The sequence below is a fragment of the Scyliorhinus canicula genome, chromosome 18 (assembly GCF_902713615.1).
Source record: "Scyliorhinus canicula chromosome 18, sScyCan1.1, whole genome shotgun sequence".
Taxonomy (NCBI): domain Eukaryota; kingdom Metazoa; phylum Chordata; class Chondrichthyes; order Carcharhiniformes; family Scyliorhinidae; genus Scyliorhinus; species Scyliorhinus canicula.
This window is the reverse complement of record NC_052163.1, coordinates 96,972,792-96,995,425: the sequence shown is the minus strand read 5'-3', so window position 1 is coordinate 96,995,425 and position 22,634 is coordinate 96,972,792. Positions and strand designations below refer to the sequence as shown.

The 22,634-nt window shown below is 43.9% G+C and overlaps 2 protein-coding genes across 7 annotated transcripts in view; one reads left to right on the top strand and one right to left on the bottom strand.

The window, feature by feature from the left end:
- Window positions 1–4,272, top strand: part of LOC119952863 (actin-like) — a 28,311-nt gene extending 24,039 nt beyond the window's left edge. The window contains exon 8 of one of the 3 annotated variants that reach the window (XM_038776434.1): window positions 2,593–4,272. In XM_038776434.1, the coding sequence (XP_038632362.1) occupies window positions 2,593–2,742 (150 nt within the window). In that variant the 3' untranslated portion in view covers window positions 2,743–4,272. The remainder of the gene's footprint in view (window positions 1–2,592) is intronic. The other 2 variants (XM_038776435.1, XM_038776433.1) reach the window with 2 other exon arrangements.
- The window catches only part of med16 (mediator complex subunit 16), a 57,167-nt gene that overhangs the window by 7,049 nt on the left and 27,484 nt on the right, over window positions 1–22,634 (bottom strand). For 3 of the 4 annotated variants that reach the window (XM_038776432.1, XM_038776431.1, XM_038776430.1), the window contains exons 9-14: window positions 22,422–22,632; window positions 16,387–16,520; window positions 9,809–10,001; window positions 6,997–7,213; window positions 6,745–6,828; window positions 5,261–5,366 (exon numbers count right to left, since the gene is read on the bottom strand). In XM_038776432.1, the coding sequence (XP_038632360.1) occupies window positions 5,261–5,366; window positions 6,745–6,828; window positions 6,997–7,213; window positions 9,809–10,001; window positions 16,387–16,520; window positions 22,422–22,632 (945 nt within the window). Of the gene's footprint in view, window positions 1–5,056; window positions 5,367–6,744; window positions 6,829–6,996; window positions 7,214–9,808; window positions 10,002–16,386; window positions 16,521–22,421; window positions 22,633–22,634 lie in introns of those variants that run through there. The other variant, XM_038776429.1, reaches the window with a different exon arrangement.

Genomic DNA, 22,634 nt, shown 5'->3' with positions numbered 1-22,634 from the left:
GGGGCCTCACGGTAGCATGGTGGTTAGCATCAATGCTTCACAGCTCCAGGGTCCCAGGTTCGATTCCTGGCTGGGTCACTGTCTGTGTGGAGTCTGCACGTCCTCCCCGTGTGTGCGTGGGTTTCCTCCGGGTGCTCCGGTTTCCTCCCACAGTCCAAAGATGTGCGGGTTAGGTGGATTGGCCATGCTAAATTGCCCGTAGTGTAAGGTTAATGGGGGGATTGTTGGGTTACGGGGTTACGTGGGTTTAAGTGGGGTGATCATGGCTCGGCACAACATTGAGGGCCGAAGGGCCTGTTCTGTGCTGTACTGTTCTATGTTCTAAGCTGTGACCCTGCATGTCTATGGTGGTACCAACTGCAATCTGTGCCAGCAAGATAGGGAGACAACGGTGTCACATAAATTGGGCATCTTTTATCAATATTACCTACATAAGATCCAGGGCAACATATGAAACGACAACACCACCAGTGAAGAACTGCAGCAGATAAGTGGTTACAAATACATGCAGGATATCATGATGAAGAGCGGACTGAGATTGACAGGACACATATTAAGCCTCCCAGCTTTACGTCCTGTCAGAGTTGCAGTAGAATTTATGCCATCTAATGGAAAAAGACTGAAGTACGTTTAAGGAGAACAGGATATCACCGGACTGCAGCAAAAGATACTGTGGTGCATCAGGGCCAAGGAGGAGTCTTGCTGTCCATAGTTCTTCTGGTCCCATGCAGGACAAAGTCTAAGTCCTTGTATATTAGCTAAATGGAACAGTTTCTTTGGTGTGCCTTATCTAAACCCGATAATCTTGCACAATTATCAAATCTTCCCTCCAACTCCTTTCCTTCCAGGAGCACAACCTTGACTTCTCTAACCTAACTTTATAGCTAAAATTCTTCATTACTGGAACCATTCCAGTAAATATTTACTGCACTCTTACTGCCTTTTTAAAGCATACCCCTGTATTTGTATTCAATATCTCTATTCATAAAGCCCAAGATCCCATATGCTTTAAGTGCCCTCATAATATGTGCTGCAGCCTTCAAAGATCTATGCACATGAGCCAATATCCCTTTGTCCCTGAACAATCTCTATATCAGAAGCTATTAAGTCTATATTACCTCTCCCCAACCCTTCTGCTAAAATGCATCACCTCATGTCTCTGTAATTAAAGTTCATCTGCCAATTGTGTTAACTTGTCAATGCCCTTTTGCAGTCAATTGTGTCATCCTTGCTATATGCTGTGCCTCCAAGATTGGTATCATCAGACAATTTTGAAATTTCACTTTATTCCAATACACAAATTTAAAAAGTACTCATCCTAGCCAGTTATTCTTTTAAATCTAAGCTGACACTGACTCTGCCATTCAGTGAACCTAAATTTTGTTTACCAGCTTTTAAATTTTTTTTAGTGGATCCAATTATTTTTTTCAATTAAGGGGCAATTTAGCTGCCCAATCCACCTACCTTGCACATCTTTGGGTTGTGAGGACAATACACTCGCAGACACAGGGAGAATGTGCAAACTCTACACTGACAGTGACCCAGGGCCAGGATTGAATCTGGGACCTTGGTGCATGAGGCAGCAGTGCTAACCACTGCAACACCGGGCCACCTGTTAACCAGCTTTTATGTGGTCCCTTGTCCTTCTTAAAATCCATACAGACAACATCTATTGTTTATCCTTCAATGTTACTTCATTAACAAGTTAAATTAGTCAAGACTCTATCTGTCTTACACAAAAGCCTGCTAGTTCGGCTTAATTAACTGAAACCTCAGCAAAAGCCCGTTTATTTTTTCCAAGAATATTAAAATGACTGACTGGTAGTTACCAGGAATGCCCTTGCACCCTTTCTTGAATAGGACAGTCTCCAATCTCTGGCATCTCTCTTGTATCTAGGAAGATTGGAAAATTATGATAAGCCCTTCCACTATTGCCACTCCTACTTTCTTTAGTAAACTTGGAACCAAGCCATTCAGACTAGCGACTTATCCACTCTAAGCATAGCCGGCCTTTCCAGCACATCCCACCAATCAATTTTGCCATCATCTCTTAGTGTTTGTTCCTACCAATATTTTGTCAGCTTCCTCTTTGTTAGTAAATGAATCGCCACACAGCATTTTATCATCTCTAATTGTATTTCCAATACTAATTCTAACCAGAAAACACATTTAGCAAAACAAGTTAAAAACTATCTAATTAACCCTGAAATAACTGTTTATGCTGGCAGCTCATTCCACATATGACTCCCTTGAAGTTTCTAACCTTAATAAGACAACAAAACTAGGCTGTTGTTATTTGCACACTTGTCAGATTCCTTTGCATTCTAGTGGTTCCAAGCCTGCTAAAGTGAACTTTCGAGACACCTTACAAAAGAATATTCCCTCATGTAGTCCTGAGAGCCCACTGCTAGTCACGGGGACAGATGGTACTCATTTAGAAAAATTTGCACAAGTCAGATTAAAATATGGGCGCAAAGAGACAAAATCGGGAAGTTATTTTTAAAGTCAATGATTCAGTCAAACTCCTTTCTGGTTCAATGAGATAAAAGGAATTATTTTCCTTTTATCTGATTTTTTTTTCTCATTCAATAGGTGAAGGTTCATGCACCTCCCAACAGGAACTACCTTTCATGGAAAGGAGCAGCCATTTTGTCTGGACTTTCTAACTTCCACCAGATGTGTGTGACTCGCCAAGACTTTGAAGAATTCGGAACCACAGTTTTACACAGAAAACTAATTTAGTGAGAAAGAAAAACAAATCCAGAAATCCATAGAAAAATGAATGAATATAACAGAGCAAACACAAACAGAATCAATGTTTGTTATAAGCCATTTGTTCATTGCTAAAGATATTGCTCTTACTCAACATCACAGAAACAATGGGCTGATCGGACTACAACTTTATAGAGTGTGTGCGGTGAGCAGATAGGTGATGTGTAGACAGGTCACTAGCTGCGACTGAGCTGACAACTAGGTCTGGACTGTGTATCATTTTAGCTTACACAAGTAAACTTCATTGGTAACACCTCAACAACTTTTAACACTTAAGCCCGAAAGCCATGGTGCCAGACTACGGCTAGGTTTTCAATCTTGCCAGTAGGCAAATTGTTTATCCCATTATACCCTTTAGACATTTACATCTTCACAATAAAAATGGTTTCAAACAGCTTGTTTACTGTCAAGAATGTATTCCTGAGGCCACAAATGATAACATTCACACTGAAATGATGGTAGAAAATTCCCACCATACATTTGAAGATTGTTGAGCGACGAGACAGATAGAAAATTTGAGTTTATTTATAGCTGTTTTGAAGCAGTTTCTCAGTCTTTGAAACAACTGGAGTTTTGAAGCCTCTGCAAAATGCAAATCCAAAACACCTGTAAATTTCTGAATGTAAACTGAAAACACATCGAATTTGTGGTTTTGTATAACTTTTTGGTAGGAGAAAGAACTGGGTTTGAAAATAAAATTCTTGTATAACTGCATTGAACAATGGAACACTGCAATGTGTAGGTTTTCTATGTGTGCAGAAATGCTATCTAAAACTCGCTTTAAATGTTTACTGCCAAATATTATTCTCAAGCGCTTATTTTGTCCTTTAACAAAAGAGATGTTTCATGAATAGATAGGAGTGAGAGAAACAGAACTGGTGGTGCAATTGCCAGTTGATTCTCAGAGGAAAAAACTGCACATGACTGGACATAAATATCAAATCAATCAAGACTTGTTGCTGTGATTTTTTAAAAAATGTGTTGGACAGATTGGTGCAAAATCATGGAAATTAACTGAATGATTTTATCATTGCAAGGCTGTATCATGGCTTAAAAAAGGCATCTTATAAGAAGAATTTTTATCCTTTCCTAATAACAGGTACCAATTAGCATTCAATGAATGGCCCGTTGTCCAACTGGAAACTAATGATGCGACAGTTCTGTGTCAGTTCAGGGCCAGGTTGCTGGGAATAGCAGCTCAGCTGCGGGACCGTAAACCAGCACAGATCAACAAAACACAGTGATAGCAATCATTAACCTGGGTTCCCATATCAGACACGTGGCATCTGCAAAATTGGGGCGTGGAAACAGATTATAATCCTTATGCTTTCCAAGAATAACTAAAATAAATTACAGAAATGCCAGGGATTTTTCTCCAAAGATTCGTTGAGAGGTACGAGGGAATTTTAATTCCTTTGAGACTTTAAAGTTTTACAAACAAAGTTGGAGCCCCAACTTCAAAATCTCAAATGTTTTATCACCTAGTTGGAATCTACTTTTCTTTAAAAATGGTCCCAAGATGTAATGCTGCGCTTTCACATACTTCATTAGAAACACAAAGGTATTTACTATTAAGAGCTGTACAACAGCCAGCATGGCTGCACTTAGTCCCCTACACGTCTCCTGCCAAAGAGGGAACTCCACCGCCTGGGGTGATTACCCACCGAGTATCATTTGGTCATCCAAGCCATGTGACCCTTACTCTTCTGTGTTGCCCTTAAAGGGACAATCACCACACACACCACATTAGAAAAGGAAAAGCGGGCAGCACGGTGGTGCAGTGGGTTAGCCCTGTAACCTCACGGCGCCGAGGTCCCAGGTTCGATCCCGGCTCTGGGTCACTGTCCATGTGGAGTTTGCACATTCTCCCCGTGTTTGCGTGGGTTTCACCCCCACAACCCAAAGATGTGCAGAGTAGGTGGATTGGCCACACTATAAATTGCCCCTTAATTGGAAAAAATTAATTGGGTATTCTAAATTTTTAAAAAAAAGAAAAGAAAAGGAAAAGCTGCCTGTATGGCAATCACGATTTGTCCCCTTACAGCGCTCCCCAACCTGGAAGTATGAGTGCAGGCGACCTGACTGCAATGTCACCACAAGAAAATTAGGCATCATCAGGCATTTATCAATAATGGAGACCTAGGCGTAATACCAAAAGCAACTTTAAACCAGTCAGGTTGGCAATCTCGTTGGGGGTGGGGGGGGGGGGGGGGGTGTTGGAGGAAAAGAAAAGTTAAGCAGAAACCAGAATAATAGCCAACAAAAAGTCTAAGTCCTCAATGAATTCAATGAAAAAAAGTCAATTTATTATAATAGAAATCCTATTAAAATTCTTACAAAATGTTCGACCGAGAGAATTACAGCAATGTACAAAACTGGTCTTTTGATTCCTTGACCGTTGATAATTTTCCAAAAGATAGCTCCAAATGAGTATTTCTTCTTTATTTATCCCAGTAACAAAAATTATTTAGAATAGACTAATGGGTACCTTGCGCCATAGGCCCCCACACAGACAGTTCTTAATCCATCGCTGCTCCCATTGTTTAACTGCAGTTGACTTGTTTGGTGATTTCAGCATGGTGTTGCACCCACATCTGTTTAAAAGGAAGTAAGTTTAAATTTTCACAATCTAACCCTGAGACACCAAAATCCAGGATAAGCATTCATGGTTAGAGCAATGTGATGAATAAATAACTGGCTGGGCAACAGGATACAGAGAGTAGTAGTGGAAGGGAGTTTCTCAAAATGGAGAACTGTGACCAGTGGTGTTCCACAGGGATCCGTGCTGGGACCACTGTTGTTTGTGATATACATAAATGATCCGGAGGTGGTCTAATTAGCAAGTTTGCAGATGACACTAAGATTGGTGGAGTAGCAGATAATGAAGGGGACTGTCAGAGAATACAGCAGAATATAGATAGATTGAAGAGTTGGGCGGAGAAATGGCAGATGGAGTTCAATCCGGGCAAATGCAAGGTGATGCATTTTGGAAGATGCAATTCAAGACCGAACTATACGGTAAATGAAAAAGCCCTGGGGAAAATTGATGTATAGAGAGATCTGGGTGTTCAGATCCATTGTACCCTGAAGGTGGCTGCGCAGGTCGATAGAGTGGTCAAGAAGGCATACGGCATGCTTTCCTTCATTGGAAGGGGTATTGAATACAAGAGTTGGCAGGTCATGTTACAGTTGTGTAAGACTTTGGTTCGGCCACATTTGGAATACTGCGTACAGGTCTGGTCGCCACATTACCAAAAGGATGTGAATGCTTTGGAGAAGGTGCAGAGGAGGTTCACCAGGATGTTGCCTGGTATGGAGGGCACTAGCTATGAAGAGAGGTTGAGTAGATTAGGATTATTTTCATTAGAAAGACAGAGGTTGAAGGGGGGACCTCATTGAGGGTAACAAAATCATGCGAGGTATAGACAGGGTTGATAGCAAGAAGTTTTTTCCCCCAGAGTGGAGGACTCAATTACTAGGGGTCACGAGTTCAAGGTGAGAGGGGAAAAGTTTAAGGGAGATATGCGTGGAAAGCTCTTTACGCAATGCCGGCGGAGGTGGTAGAAGCGGTCACGATAGCGTCTTTTAAGATGTATCTAGACAGATACATGAATGGGAAGGGAGCAGAGGGATACAGATCCTTAGAAAATAGGCGACAGTTTTAGATAGAGAATCTGGATTGGTGTAGGCGTGGAGGGCCGAAGGGCCTGTTCCTGTGCTGTAATTTTTCTGTTCTCTTTGTTCTATTGGGCTATGCAACATGAGATAATTCTACTTCATTACAATGTTCATTACAGAGTGACATGTCACAAAAGGATGACTGAATCTACCATCCTGTAGCAATAAAAGTGCATCAAGCACAGTGATGTACCCATTAAAGGGTGCTCAGTTGTACAGGTACCTCACAATTGGATGGATGATCAAATTGAATTCTTACATAAATTGTTATTTCCACATTTATTTGTTGCTTACCTGGTACATGATTTTGTTTCTTCTGTTGGGCATACTCCTAAATTAAGTCTCCTTAAGTTGTCCATTTTCTGGTAACCTGGCGATCTGCACATAATGTGATGTTGAGAGTATAATAAAGTAGTCACACAAAGTACTTATGGCGCTTATTAAGGCTTATAAACATGCATCATAATATAGTTCCATTGTGAAGGACAGTAAAATAAATGGTCAGAAGAACTAGGAATACTTTAACAAGCAAGACACGATAATTACCTTGCAAAAATATCAAGCTGAGATGTTGCAAAGTGACTGGGTACACTAACTGGCTTTCCAAACTGCAGTTTTAGTAGCTGTTTGCTCTGTAACTTGCCAATAATTCCATCATTCACTGGTAGCCAGTCCATGCTGGGAACAAGCAGTTGGCTGGGAAGCAGACAACATTCATCAATCAGATTGTCATCAGGTTCAGTTATATGGTTTTCATCTCTACCTGGAAAAAAGTGTTAATGAGAAGTGTTAAACTTTGCAAAACTTGGCAACTTTGTATGAATTTCTTAAGCCACAAATGGAGTCCTTCTGACTGGTGAAAATACAAATCTCTGTAGTAAACAAAGGTGCAAGAACTAGGATTATTGATCACCATTTCTACTCCACGTGTCAGATCAGAGAGTGTATCCTTGACACCTTTGTTCACTCCAGAGATTCGTATTTTCACTAGTTAAAAGGTCAATTATCTTGCCTGGTAGCTTATGTTGCCTTCCAGCCAGTTGGCTACAGCTTTGAATCCCAGTATTGTATATCAATCAGACCTAAATGTCACTGTTTATAGATTCTTGGAGAATTTTTCACATAACTGGTTAATGTTCAATCTTTTGCAAAGGAAGGTCAGGAGGGGTTTGCATGCCATTCACATGTATCCAATTGAGAAGTTAAAATTATCACAAAGTTCCAAAATAGCTAACCTGTGTGTGTTTAAAGGAATACTTCAAACTTCACTATATCATGGCGAGAGGCTTCTTATTGTACCCAATCGGCCCTCCAAGCCTTTGTCGACCATGCTGCCCAACTAAATTAAAATCTTCTACACTTCCGAGGTCCGTATCCCTCTATTCCCATCCTATTCATGTTTTTGTCAAGATGTCCCTTAAACGTCACCATCGTCCCTGTCTCCACCACCTCTTCCGGCAGCGGGTTTCAGGCACCCACTACCCTGTGTGTAAAATACTTGCCTCGTACATAGAACAATACAGCGCAGCACAGGCCCTTCGGCCCACGATGTTGCACCGACATGGGAAGTCAAAAACTAAAGGCCATCTAACCTACACTATGCCATTATCATCCATATGCTTATCCAATAAACTTTTAAATGCCCTCAATGTTGGCGAGTTCACTACTGTTGCAGGTAGGGCATTCCACGGCCTCACCACTCTTTGCGTAAAAAACCTACCTCTGACATCTGTCCTATATCTATTACCCCTCAATTTAAGGCTATGTCCCCTCGTGCTAGCCACCTCCATCCGCGGGAGAAGGCTCCTCTAAACCTCTAAATGTCCTCTAAACCTTGCCCCTCGCACCTTAAACCTATGCCCCCTAGTAATTGACCCCTCTACCCTGGGAAAAAGTCTCTGACTATCCACTCTGTCTATGCCCCTCATAATTTTGTAGACGTCTATCAGGTCACCCCTCAACTTTTTTTGTTCCAGTGAGAACAAACCAAGTTTACTCAACCTCTCCTCATAGCTAATGCCCTCCATACCAGGCAACATCCTGGTAAATCTCTTCTGCACCCTCTCTAAAGCCTCCACATCCTTCTGGTAGTGTGGCAGCAAGATTTGAACACTATCCTCCAAGTGTGGCCTAACTAAGGTTCTATACGGTTGCAACATGACTTGCCAATTTTTATACAATGCCCCAGCCAATGAAGGCAAGCATGCCGTATGCCTTCTTGACTACCTTCTCCACCTGTGTTGCCCCTTTCAGTGACCTGTGGACCTGTACACCTAGATCTCTCTGACTGTCAATACTCTTGAGGGTTCTACCATTCACTGTATATTCCCTACCTGTATTAGGCCTTCCAAAATGCATTACCTCACATTTGTCCGGATTAAACTCCATCTGCCATCTCTCCGCCCAAGTCTCCAAACAATCTAAATCCTGCTGTATCCTCTGACAGTCCTCATCGCTATCCGCAATTCCACCAACCTTTGTGTCGTCCGCAAACTTACTAATCAGACCAGTTACATTTTCCTCCAAATCATTTATATACACTACGACCAGCAAAGGTCCCAGCACTGAACCCTGCGGAACACCACTAGTCACAGCCCTCCAATCAGAAAAGCACCCTTTCATTGCTATTCTCTGCCTTCTATGACCTAGCCAGTGCTGTATCCATCTTGCCCATCCATTTGGCCCATACCAACTTTCTTTCTGCTGTCTCTTGAGCTGTCATGAAAGGTACTGATCCAGCTCACATTGCACCCTTACAGCTTTTCATCACATCAGTCTGATGCCAAATTACGGATGTACAATCGATAACCCCAAACTACAACACCAAATCGCTCCAAATTCACTGTGGTGTAGCACTCAAACTTCAGAACTGTACTTTTTTTTAGCTGCAGGTCATATTTCACAAAACACTCAATTGGTAAAGCCATTGTAAGACATTAAGATGAAGCAGTCCTTTATTCTTGAATGAGATCTTATTTCAGCATTAAGTTACATTCTCAATTATTTCAATAGACAGGACTGCAAATTAATATCCACTTGAGGAAACACAATATACCACAATTGAGTTTATGGTTTTCCATGAGGCAAGTGGGAGAGCATTCAGATTGTAATTAGAACTAATATTCCGGTTTTTTAAATTTGGCTAACTCTGTTGTAATTGATTGGATTCCCTTCCTTTAGTCCAATACTAATTTTTATCTAACATAAGATATCCCACTCCATCTAATATTTACACATGATCACCCTCTAACCCCAGCACAAACTCCTACTAATACCTACATATAACTTGGTTCTACCGCAGTCAGAAACAGATTGAATAAAGTTGGAAGAGCTTGCCAGTCAAAGGATTTGAACTTACAGCAGAGCCAGAGCTTGGTGAGCAGTCGGAAGAGCAAGGACATGCTATCCTGGGTGTCTGATGTAGCGGTGTATATTGGCAGGCAGCCAGGTTTAAGGAGACCCCATATTCGGATCACCACCATTAGCTCTCTGAGCATGCCAAGTGAGGTACCATCTCTGAGGAAACTAAAGCCTGGGCGAACTGGAGAACCCTGAAAATACAGATTCAGACATCAGTAACACGCTAACCCACATGTGTTAAAAGGCATTGCACGGATATAGATTTTGTTTGTTCAAAATATATTCTTGCCAGGTATCTTGTTGCTACAGTATATTTCTGTTGAGTAAATTTAATGTTGCTTTGGTGATCGTTGAGTATTTATTTAATTCTTCCCTGCTGGACTGCTATGATGACATTGTACGGGAAACAACCAATGCAACCCCAGATTCCCAGTGATTCCACTGGAAATAGGGAATTGTGACTTCAGACAACCTCAAAAATTGCTCCAGAGCCACTTGACCTCAGGATGCTATCATCTTGAAAATCTTAATTCTCAATTCTCAGGGTTTCTGGAAGGTTGCATGTGTCCTCTATAACTGAAGTCACTGTAACAGTTCAAAGGGAACACTTAACTCAAAAGCCTCCAGGCGATTGCTAAAATTGATGGTCAACGAATAAGGGAAGGAAGAAATATTCAGTAAGTGTATAATTTTCCATGTATAACAAGTGGGAGTGGTTTGAACAAAATGTACATGCATTTAAAAATGGGAACGATGGGAAAAAGCTATTTGGTCAATCAAATCCATCCTATTTAGACATGGTCAGCGACATACACCTTCAAGAAAGAGTAGTTGAGGCAAATCTGATAGATGCATTTAAGGGGAAGCGAGATAACTCCAAGGGAGAAAGGAATCGTGCATTACACATAAGATTAGGAGACAGCTCGTGTGCAGAGTAAAAAGCAGCATGGATCAGCTGGGCCGAATGGTTTCTTTGATGCACATTCCATGCAAGTCTGTGTAACCGGCTCTCCCCAGTCATGGGAACTCCTGGACTGAGGGATAAATGTAGGAAAAACGGACAAATTTGTTCCTAAGTATCCAGGGAAATGTAGTAAAGCTGAAGCAGACTACAATAATTTACCAATGTAACTTACTCCAGATATCCATCTACTTGCTTTCCATATACTTTCCTTTCCATTAAAAGTATGTATATCAAACCATAATATAAATGTTATACAATTCCAAATGTCCAAGAAGTATTTGTTCACAGATCAATATTTTTCAAGTTTAATGCTTTGGACGTAATGGTTAAATAAGACCATAAGACATAGGAGCAGAATTAGGCCACTTGGCCCATTGAGTCTGCTCCGCCATTCAATCATGGCTGATATTTTCTCATCCCCATTCTCCTGCCTTCTCCCCATAACCCCTGATCGCCTTATTAATCAAGAACCTATCTATCTCTGTCTTAAAGACACTCTGTGAATTGGTGTCCACAGCCTTCTGTGGCAAAGAGTTCCAGATTCACCACTCTCTGGCTGAAGAAATTCCTCCACATCTCTGTTTTAAAGGATCATCCCTTTAATCTGAGATGGTGTCCTCTGGTTCCAGTTTTTTCTACAAGTGGAAACATACTCTCCACATCCTCTCTATCCAGGCCTCGCAGTATCCTGTACGTTTCAATAAGATCACCTCTCATCCTTCTAAACTCCAACGAGTACAGACCCAAAGTTCTCACACGTTCCTCATACGACAAGTTCTTCATGCTAGGGATCATTCTTGCAAATTTCCTCTGGACCCTTCCTTAGATATGGGGCCCAAAACTGCCTACAATACTTCAAATGGGGTCTGACCAGAGCCTTATACAGCCTCAGAAGTACATCCCTGGTCTTGTATTCTAATCCTCTTGACATGAATGCTAACATTGCATTTGCCTTCTTAACTGCCAACTGAACCTGCACATTAACCTCAAGAAAATCATGAATAAGGACTCCCAAGTCTCTTTGTGCTTCTGCTTTCCGAAGTGTTTCCCCATTTAGAAAAATGAAATGAAATGAAAATTGCTTATTGTCACAAGTAGGCTTCAAATTAAGTTACTGTGAAACACCCCTAGTCGCCACATTCCGGTGTCTGTTCAGGAAGGCTGGTACGGGAATTGAACCATGCTGCTGGCCTGCCTTGGTCTGCTTTCAAAGCCAGCGATTTAGCCCTGTGCTAAACCAGCACATAGAAAATAGTCTATGTCTAAATTCCTCCTTCGAAAGTGTGAAAATCTCACACTTTTCCACATTGTATTTCATTTGCCACTTCATTGCCCACTCTCCTAGCTAGTCCAAGTCCTTCTGCAGCCCCCTTACTTCCTCTACAGGTCTTTGTATCATCTGCAAACTTAGCAACAGTGCCTTCAGTACCGTCTTCCAGATCATTAATGTATATTGTAAAATGTTGTGGTCCCAGCACAGACCCGAGGCACCGACTGCCATCCTGAAAAAGACCCCTTTATCCTCACTCTCTGCCTTCTGCAAATCCAGCCTGACTAGATATATGTGCATGCCACACAACCATCAGCCATTATTTTCAGGCACATTCTGATTGGAGGTAATGTATTCTGTTTTGTGTACATTTTTGGCACTCAAATATTCGATGAGGTTTTGGGTAAGAATTCAAGAAGTACAGGAGCTATCGATCCAGGTCTAGGACGGGTAGGAGGCTAAGGTGTTGAGGGGGTTTATGGATCAGATGGGAGGGGTGGATCCTTGGAGGTTTGCGAGGGTGAGGGCCAGGGAGTTTTCATTCTTCTCCCATGTGCATAAGGCCTATTCCCGGATCGACTTTTTAAATTATGAGCAGGGGGCTGATTTCGAGGGTGGAGGATGCCGAATATTCGGCGATAGTCATTTCGGATCATGCCCTACAGTGGGTGGACCTCGAGCTGGGGGAGGAGAGAGACCAGTGGCCGCTCTGGCGCTTGGAGGTGGAGCTGCTGGCAGACGAGGAGGTGGGTGTGCGGCTCCGAGGCTGTATCGAGAGGTACCTGGAGGCCAATGATAATGGGGAGGTCCGAGTGGGGACGGTCTGGGAGGCATTGAAGGTGGTGATTAGAGGGGAGTTGATCTCCATCAGAGCCCATAGGGAGAGGAAAGAGCAGAGAGAGAGGGAGAGGCTGGTGGGGGAGTTGGTGAGGGTGGATAGGAGATACGCGGAGGCTCCGGAGGAGGGATTGCTGGGGGAGCGGCGTAGTCTTCAGGCCAAGTTCGACTTACTGACCACCAGAAAGGCGGAAGCTCAGTGGAGGAAGGCACAGGGAACAGTCTATGAATATGGGGAGAAGGCGAGTAGGATGCTGGCGCATCAGCTCCGTAAGCGGGATGCGGCCAGGGAGATTGGTGGAGTTAAGGATAGGGGAGGGAATGTGGTGCGAAGGGAGGTAGATATCAATGGGGTCTTCAGGGACTTCAATGGGGAATTGTATCGGTCTGAACCCCCAGCGGAGGGGGGAGGAATGGGGCGCTTCTTGGACCGGCTGAGATTCCCGAAGGTGGAGGAGGGGCAGGGGGCGCCGATTGAGCTGGAGGAGATGGTCAAGGGGATAGGGAGCATGCAGTCAGGGAAGGCGCCGGGACCGGATAGGTTCCCGGTCGAATTCTATAAAATGTATGCAGACCTGCTGGGCCCCCTTTTGGTTAGGACCTTTAACGAGGCAAGGGAGGGGGGGGGGGGGGGGGGGGGGGGGCTTTGCCCCCGACTTTGTCCCGGGCGCTAATTTCCTTGATCCTTAAGCGGGACAAGGACCCCCTGCAGTGTGGGTCATACAGGCCGATCTCGCTGTTAAATGTAGACGCCAAGCTGTTGGCGAAGATCTTGGCCACAGGAATAGAGGACTGTGTGCCGTGGGTCATCCACGAGGACCAGACGGGGTTTGTGAAGGGAAGGCAGCTGAACACCAACATACGGAGGCTCTTGAACGTTATAATGATGCCGGCGGTAGCGGGGGAAGCGAAGATAGTGGTGGCGGAGAAGGTTTGGGTTTGGGGAGGGGTTTGTCAGATGGGTGAGGTTATATGAGGCCCCGATGGCGAGTGTGGCCACGAATAGGAGAAAATCGGAGTACTTTTGGTTATACCGTGGGACGAGACAGGGGTGTCCCGTGTCCCCCTTGCTCTTTGCGTTGGCAATCGAACCCCTGGCCATGGCGTTGAGGAACTGGAGGGGACTGGTGCCGGGGGGGGGGGGGGGGGGGGAGAGGAGCACCGAGTGTTGCTTTATGCGGATGATTTATTGCTTTATGTGGCGGACCCAGTGGGGGGGAATGCCGGAGGTGATGAAGGTTCTCAGGGAATTTGGGGACTTCTCGTGCACCCGGGGGATCAGGAAGAGGGGATTGGTAGGCTCCCACTAAAAAGGGCGGAGAGGAGCTTTAGGTACCTGGGAGTCCAGGTGGCCAGGAGCTGGGGGCCCCTATACAAACTTAACCTTACTAGGCTGGTGGAGCAAATGGAGGAGGAGTTTAAAAGATGGGACATGTTGTCGCTGGCGGGCAGGGTGCAGTCAGTCAAGATGACGGTGCTCCCGAGGTTTTTGTTCCTGTTCCAGTGCCTCTCCATCCTTATCCCGAAGGCCTTTTTTAGGAGGGTCAACAGGAGTATTACGAGATTTGTATGGGCGCATGGGACTCCGAGGGTGAGAAGGGTGTTTTTGGAGCGGGGTAGTGATGGGGGGGGGGGGGGGGGGGGGGGGGGGGGGGGCTGGCGCTGCCCAACCTCTGTGGGTACTATTGGGCTGCCAACGCAGCGATTGTGCGTAAGTGGGTACTGGACGGGGTAGGGGCAGTATGGAAGAGGATGGAGGTGGCGTCCTGTGTGGACACGAGCCTGGAGGCACTGGTAACGGCGGCGTTGCCGCTCCCTCCAACGAGCTATACCATGAGCCCGGTGGTGGCGGCTACCCTCAAAATTGAGGGGCAATGGAGAGGGCACAGGGGGGAGGTGGGGGCCTCGATGGGGTCCCCGATACGGGGGAACCACCAGTTTGTTCCAGGGAGAATCGATGGCGGGTTCCTGAGTTGGCACAGGGCGGGTGGTAGGAGGTTGAGGGACCTGTTTGTAGACGGGAAGTTTGCGAGCCTGGGTGAGTTAGAGGGGAAATACGGGCTCCCCCCGGGGAACATTTTTAGGTATATGCAGGTAAGGGCATTTGCCAGGCAGCAGGTGACGGGGTTCCATCTGTTGCTCCCACGTGGGGTCCAGGACAGGCTACTCTCGGGGGTGTGGGTTGGAGGGGGAAGGATTTCGGACATATACCAAGTGATGCAGGAGGTAGACGAGGCCTCGGTGGAGGAGCTGAAGGGTAAATGGGAAGAGGAGCTGGGTGAGGAGATTGAGGAGGGGATGTGGGCAGATGCTCTGGAAAGAGTGAACTCCTCCTCCTCTTGTGCGAGACTTAGCCTCATACAGTTCAAGGTGCTACATAGGGCTCATATGACCGGGACGAGGATGAGTAGGTTCTTTGGGGGTGAAGACAGGTGTACTAGGTGCTCGGGGAGCCCAGCGAACCATGCCCATATGTTCTGGGCATGCCCAGCGCTGGGGGAATTTTGGAAGGGCGTAGCAAGGACGGTGTCGAGGGTGGTAGGATCCAGAGTCAAGCCAGGCTGGGGACCCGTAATTTTTGGAGTTGCGGTGGAGCTGGGAGTGCAGGAGGCGAAAGAGGCCGGTGTTCTGGCCTTTGCATCCCTAGTAGCCCAGCGGAGGATTCTTCTTCAGTGGAAGGATGCGAGGCCCCCAAGTGTGGAGGCCTGGATCAATGATATGGCGGGGTTCATCAAATTGGAGAGGGTGAAATTTGCCCTGAGGGGATCAGTACAGGGGTTTTTCAGACGGTGGCAACCTTTCCTAGATTTCCTGGCAGAACGGTAGGGAAAAAGGCCAGCAGCAGCAGCTGCTGTACAGGGGCGGGGGGGGGGGGTTGTTTTGGTGGGTTGGTTTGAAGGGACGTGTACATGTGTACCTTGTCTATGATGGGTGTTAATCTATTTCTTATTTTTTTGTATTTACCGGGGGGGGGGGGGGTTTGTTCTTTCTTGTTTTTATTAGCTGTTCATATTATTCTCTGTTAATATTTTCTGTTATTGATATTTTGTGAAAATCTGAATAAAAATTATTTTTTTTTAAAAAGCACAGGAGCTAAAAATGTGCTGTAAACAGTTAAAACTGCAGAAGAGTATAAAGTGAATAAAAGTAATGCTGCATCCATTATAGAATAATCTTTATCCAATGTAGCAAAATAAATCATTTGTTTGCCCCTGTCATGACTTTGATTGGTGTTTAATTTGGTTACTGCTCATTGTTGACAGTGCTATACTGAGGGAATGTCCATTTAGAACAAAACATTTTCAAACATGTAGAAAAAGATAATAAAATTTAAAGGCTGAAGATTGTGTTTCATGAAATGAAATAATTCTGCAAAATTGTCGGCAATTGATTGAATGTACCTGTTCATCTTTAAAAAGGAAGACTGCTGAAAAATGTGGATAACATTTCTCTTGACACAAATTTTGATTAAAAAACATTTTGAGATGCACAGCTGTATACTCACCTGATTGGGCAAACTAGCCAGAAGGTATAGCACAAAGTCTCCAACCCATTGTATGAGTTGCTGAAGTGACTGTAACACCCAAGCATCTAGGACAAACTCTTCAGTTTTCAGATTTATCATAACTTTATCAATATCTGAAAAAAACGCATCAGTTAGGCCCTTGAAACAACTGGTCCCTTACAGAACAGAATTATTAAGTATTGGCATGGGAGTGTCCCTTTAAGAAATGTTTTTGTCTTATCACATGGCTTCAGTGTTGTCATTGTGTGGGTGGAGCTGGACTGTGGGAGTTAGTTTAACTTTCCCTTTGGTTTTGAACTGTTTTGTTCTGCACAGGTTGAAAAAAGAAGTGTCTATCTATCTTTATTTTAAAAGCTGATTCCAGACTGCTTGATAACTTGAAAATAAATAACTGTTTTCTGGAAGGAATTCAAACCTACTGTTTTGGAAAGGAAACAGGGTATCCATACCAGATTTTGAGTGCTATGTGCTGGGCCACCCCTTTGAAAAGAGATTTCTGGTTTATGGGATCTTGCTCTTAAATTGGAACAGCTAAAGGGGGAAATGTATTAAGGGTGATACATAGATTACTGTAGCTGTGTGGGGCATTTATGTTTGTAGTTAATAAAAATGCTTACTGTGTGTTTATAAAAATGTTAACTAAACTCATAGAATAAAGATTGTTTTTGATTAAAAGAGCTTAAGGCCTCTGTTGAATAACATCTGAAAACCAGGCCCTTGTGTTCACCGTAACCAAAATTGATAAACAGTTGTCCATCAGGTGAACATGATATACTTTGGAGTTTTCTAAACCCTGGCCCACAACACTATATTTATTATTTATGTATACAATGTAGACGTCGCTGGCAAGGCCAATATGTATTGCCCATCTCCAATAGCGCTGAAGTAGTATATGCCCGCTGGACTTGTTCTTCTAGGTAAAGGGCACAGGTTTGGAGGGTGCTATCAGAAAAGCCTTAGTGAGTTGCTACATTGAGTCCAGTAGATGATACACACTGCCACCAGTGGAGGAAGGAGCAAATGCTTGAATATAATTGCATGAATAAGCCATTCGGCTCGTCAAACCTGATCAGTTAGATCATGGTTGATCATTTACCTCAACGGTACTTTCCCGCACTAACTCCAGATCCCTTCATGTTACGAGTATCCAGAAATCTATCAATTTCTGTCTTGAACATGCTGAAGTAGGTGATAGATGGGCTATGAATCAAGTAAGTTGCTTTGCTCCTTAACCATCTAAATTCCAAGGAATACAACCCCAGTTTGTATAATCTCACCTTCTAATTTAACCTTTGGAGTCCAGATATCATCTGATAAAGCTATATACGCCATTCTCTCCAAGGTCAATATATCCTTCTTAAGATGTGATGCCCAGAACTGCTGATAGTACTCGAGGTGTGATACATACAATCAAGGCTTTTTTATAGCTGGAGCATGACTTCTAAGCCTTTGTATTCTGTCCTCTAGATAAGACCACCAGCATTGGGGCTGGTTTAGCACTGGGCTAAATAGCTGGCTTTTAAAGCAGTCCGAGGAAGGCCAGCAGTGTAGTTTCAATTCCCTTACCAGCCTCCCCAAACAGGCGCTGGAATGTGGCAACTAGGGATTTTCATAGTCACTTCATTTGAAGCCTACTTGTGACAATAAGCAATTTTCATTTTCATTGCACTAGATTATTTTTTGTAGTTCATGAAACTTTTAACGATCTACAGACGTGGACCGCCCTACACATTCCAGACAGTTGCTTTAGATTGCCGCTGTTTCTAGATTTTGTCCAATTAGAAAGTGTTCTGTTTTATCTTTTTGTTTTAAAATTTAGAGTGCCCAATTAATTTTTTCCAATTAAGGGCAATTTAGTGTGGTCAATTACCTAGCCTGCACATCTTTGGGTTGTGAGGGCGAAACCCATGCAAACATGGGGAGAATGTGCAAACTCCACACGGACAGTAACCCAGAGCCGGGATCAAACCTGGGACCTTGGCGCCGTGAGGCACCAGTGCGAACCACTGCGCCACCATGCTGCCTCTGTTTTATCTTTCTCAAGTCCAAAATGGATGACTTCACATGTCCCCATCGAAGTTTATTTGCTAGTTTTGCTCAATTAATTTATCAATACACTTCCATCGATATTGCTTACAGTGCTGCCTACCTTTGTGTTATCAGCAAATTTGGATATGTGACTTTCTAGTCCATCATCTAAGTTGTTAAGTTGGTTTCTGCCAATTATCATAGAATCAGAGAATTTACAGATTACAATTTACCATTCGGTCCATCGTGTCTGCACCAGCCCTTTGAAAGAGCACTCCACTTAAGGCCACACCTCCACCCTATTCCCGTAATCCAGTACATAGTGCACAGGTACATAGAACATACAGTGCAGAAGGAGGCCATTCGGCCCATCGAGTCTGCACCGAACCACTTAAGCCCTCATTTCCACCCTATCCCCGTAACCCAATAACCCCTCATAACCTTTTTGGTCACAAAGGGCAATTTAATATTGGCCAATCCACCTAACCTGCACGTCTTTGGACTGTGGGAGGAAACCGGAGCACCCGGAGGAAACCCACGCAGACACGGGGAGAACGTGCAGACTCCGCACAGACAGTGATCTAGCAGGTAATCGAACCTGGGACCCTGGCGCTGTGAAGCCACAGTGTTATCCACTTGTGCTAACGTGCAGCACACAACCTATGCCAAAACCCTCAGCACTTCCTTGTTCCATATGCCTCTATACCCATCTTATCCACATGTTTGTTGAGATGCCTTTTGAACACCGTTAATGTATCTGCTTCCCACAACCTCACCTGGCAACGTGTTCCACGCACTCACTACGCTCTGTAAAAAAACCTGCCTCGCACATCTCCTCTAAACTTCGCCCCACGGATCTTAAACCTATGCCCCCTTGTGACTGACCCCTTCACCCTGGGAAAGAGTGCCTGCCCATCCACTCTATCCATGCCCCTCATAATCTTGTAGACATCTATCAGGTCACCCCTCAACCTCCGTCTTTCTAATGATAATAGTCCGAGTCTATACAGCCTCCCCACAGAGTTAACATCCTCCATACCAGGCAACATCCTGGTAAACCTCCTCTGCACCCTCTCCAAAGCCTCCACATCCTTCTGGTAGTGTGGCGACCAGAATTGTGCACAATATTCCAAGTGCGGCCTTACCAAGGTTCGATATAACTGTAGAATGGCTTGCCAGTTTTTATACTCTATGCCCAGTCCAATGAAGGCCCTATGCTTTCTTGACTACCTTGTCCACTTGTGTCGCCACCTTCAAAGATCTGTAGACTTTCACGCCTAGATCTCTCTGACTTTCTATATTACCAAGTTTTGCCATTTACGGTACATTTCCCCTCTATGTTAGACCTACCAAAATATATTACCTCACATTTGTCCAGATTAAACTCCATTTGCCATTTCTCTGCCCAAGTCTTCAACCTATCTATGTCTGCTGTATCTTCTGACAATCCTCAACACTATCTGCCACTCCACCAGCCTTGGTGTCATCCGCAAACTTACTAATCAGACCGGCTACATTTTCCTCCAAGTCCTTTATGTACACTACAAACAACAGAGGGTCAAGCACAGATCTCTGTGGAACACCACGAGTCACAACCTTCCATTCAGAAAAAACCTTCTACTGTTACCCTTTGCCTTCTGTGACTGAGCCAGTTCTGTAGCCATCTTACCACCTCACCTCTGATCCCATGTGACTTCACCTTTTGTATTAGTCTGCCATGAGGCACCTTGTCAAAGGCTTTACTGAAGTCCATGTAAACAACATCCACCTTCCTCCCCTCATCAATCATCTTTGTCACCTCCTCAAAAAACTCGATCAAGTTAGTAAGGCACGACTTCCCCTTCACAAAACCATTTTGTTTATCGCTTAATGAGTCCATTTGTTTCCAAATGGGTACAAATCCTGTCCCTGAGAAATCTCTCCAATAATTTACTTACTACCGACGTGAGGCTCACCGGCCTATAGTTTCCAGGATTACCCCTGCTACCTTTCTTAAGATTATTAAAAAGCGGTACCACATTAGCTATTCTCCAGTCCTCTGGGATTTCACCTGTAGCCAATGAAGATACAAAGATGTCTGTCAAGGCCCCAGCAATGTCTTCCTTTGCTTCTCTCAGTATTCGGGGGTAAATCCCATCCGGCGCAGGAGACTTCATGTCTTTTAAAAGACTCAATACCTCCTCCTTTTCGATGTCAACATGATGTTATTTTGACAGTGACCTCAAAACTTGTGTCCCAAAAAGAAAATGCTGGAAAAGGGTCATCTGGACTCAAAACGTTAGCTGTTTCCTCTCCCTACAGATGCTGCCAGACCCGCTCAGATTTTCCACTCCCTACAGATGCTGCCAGACCCGCTCAGATTTTCCAGCATTTGGTTTCAGATTCCAGCATCCTCTGTAATTCATTTTTATCAAAATTTGTGTCCTCCGATTATCAACCCTGATGCCACTGGAATTTATTGGTTCTAGCTAAACTTCATGAATTTCAACGTTTTTTTCAAATCTCATTGCTCTAGAACAACAATTCCAGCTTTTGCAATCCCTCCACATATCTGAAGTCCCTCACTCTTAGTAAAATCCTAGCATTAAGTTGCGTGCTCTTTCCAAGGGCCGGTGCAGACTCAATAGGCCGAATGGCCTCCTGTACTGTAAATTCTATGATTCTGTTCTGGTTAATGGTAATCCTCCCCAGGATGTTGATAGTGAAGGATTCAACAATGATAAATACTAATGAATGTCAAGGAGAGATGGTTAGATTCTCTCTTGTTGAAGATGATCATTGCCTGCCACTTGGAATCATGAATGTCATTTGCCACCTATCACCTCAAGCCTGAAAGTCTTGCCACATGGGCTGTTTCAGTATCTGAGGAGTTGTGAATGGTACTGAACATCCCCATTTCTAACCATTTGATGACAGGAGGTTCACTGATAAAACTGGTGAAGATAACTAGGCCTAGGACACTACCTGATGAACTCCTGCAGTAATGGGAATGCAACAATACCACTCTAACTTGTCTACAAACTGTTCAGTGCTATCTTATGATCGGGAAATTAGTTAAGATATTCAGCAGCAATGAAGAATAAACAGGATTTAAGCAATGATTCCTGTTCTGCCTTATCTGGATTTTACATAGACATGGTAATTTGGGATTTGGGAAATAAAAGATGACATTTGCACTTTGAAAATAGCTGGAACAATGAAAGTCAGAATTTGAGAACTATTCTTGCATTTAAAAACATCTGCAATCTATAGTTGAAACTTGAACACATTTGCAGCAATGAAGAATTCTGTTAGCGGAAGAAATTGCTATACGTGTGTCAGAATTGATATAAGTAATAATAAAGATGCCTCAAGTATTATAACAGCACAGGTCAAGGGAAAAATCAGCAGGCAAGGGGTTAAATTGTTGGACCTTAAAGAAAAGTCACCTGAACTGGAGATAATTCAATCATCTCACAGGGCATTAGGATAAGAAAGAGGACCCATGTCACCGAAATCATGGCTCCAGCCTGTCTGTAGGAGATTCATTGTCCAGCCCAGTGCAGGGGATAAAAACACATCAACACCCCATCAGAAGTTCAGGGTAAAGGAAATATGTTGAACAGAATCGAGGAGATTGTAAAGAAGGATTGTATTAGCTGATGGTTTTCCCATTAAAGGGACCCGAAAATATGCATACGGATCACTTTGTATTGTTCCAACTGAATTAAGACCTCAATGCCTACTTGCAAATCTGAAAGGACCTTAAATATATATGCATGTAATTCTGATTATGATCAGAGTTGACTTTTGCGAGCTAAGGCTAACAGCAGAACTTGCCTCTCCTGTGTGCACACATCAATTCCGAATAAATGCAACTTTTGCAACTCTACACGGTCGAGAACAGACTCGGGTATTTCTTCCCTCCAACAAATCCGAAGGCTTTAATACGAGCTATTTTATTGTGTTTTCGTTACTAGGACCACATACACAAATCAGTCACATACCAGTGTCGGTGTTTTTACAACAGATCTCAGTTAGTCGCTCTCCAGGGCTCTTGTCTGGTGTGTTGAGCAGGTGTGGTCGAAGGAGGGATTTAAGTGTAGAACCAATTGCTATCAACAGCAGTTTTGCATGGAAATCACAAGCTCTTGCCAATGTGTTGGTTGACAGCTTACACAAAGATGCTTTCATGGCAACAATTCGTGTAGACAGAACCT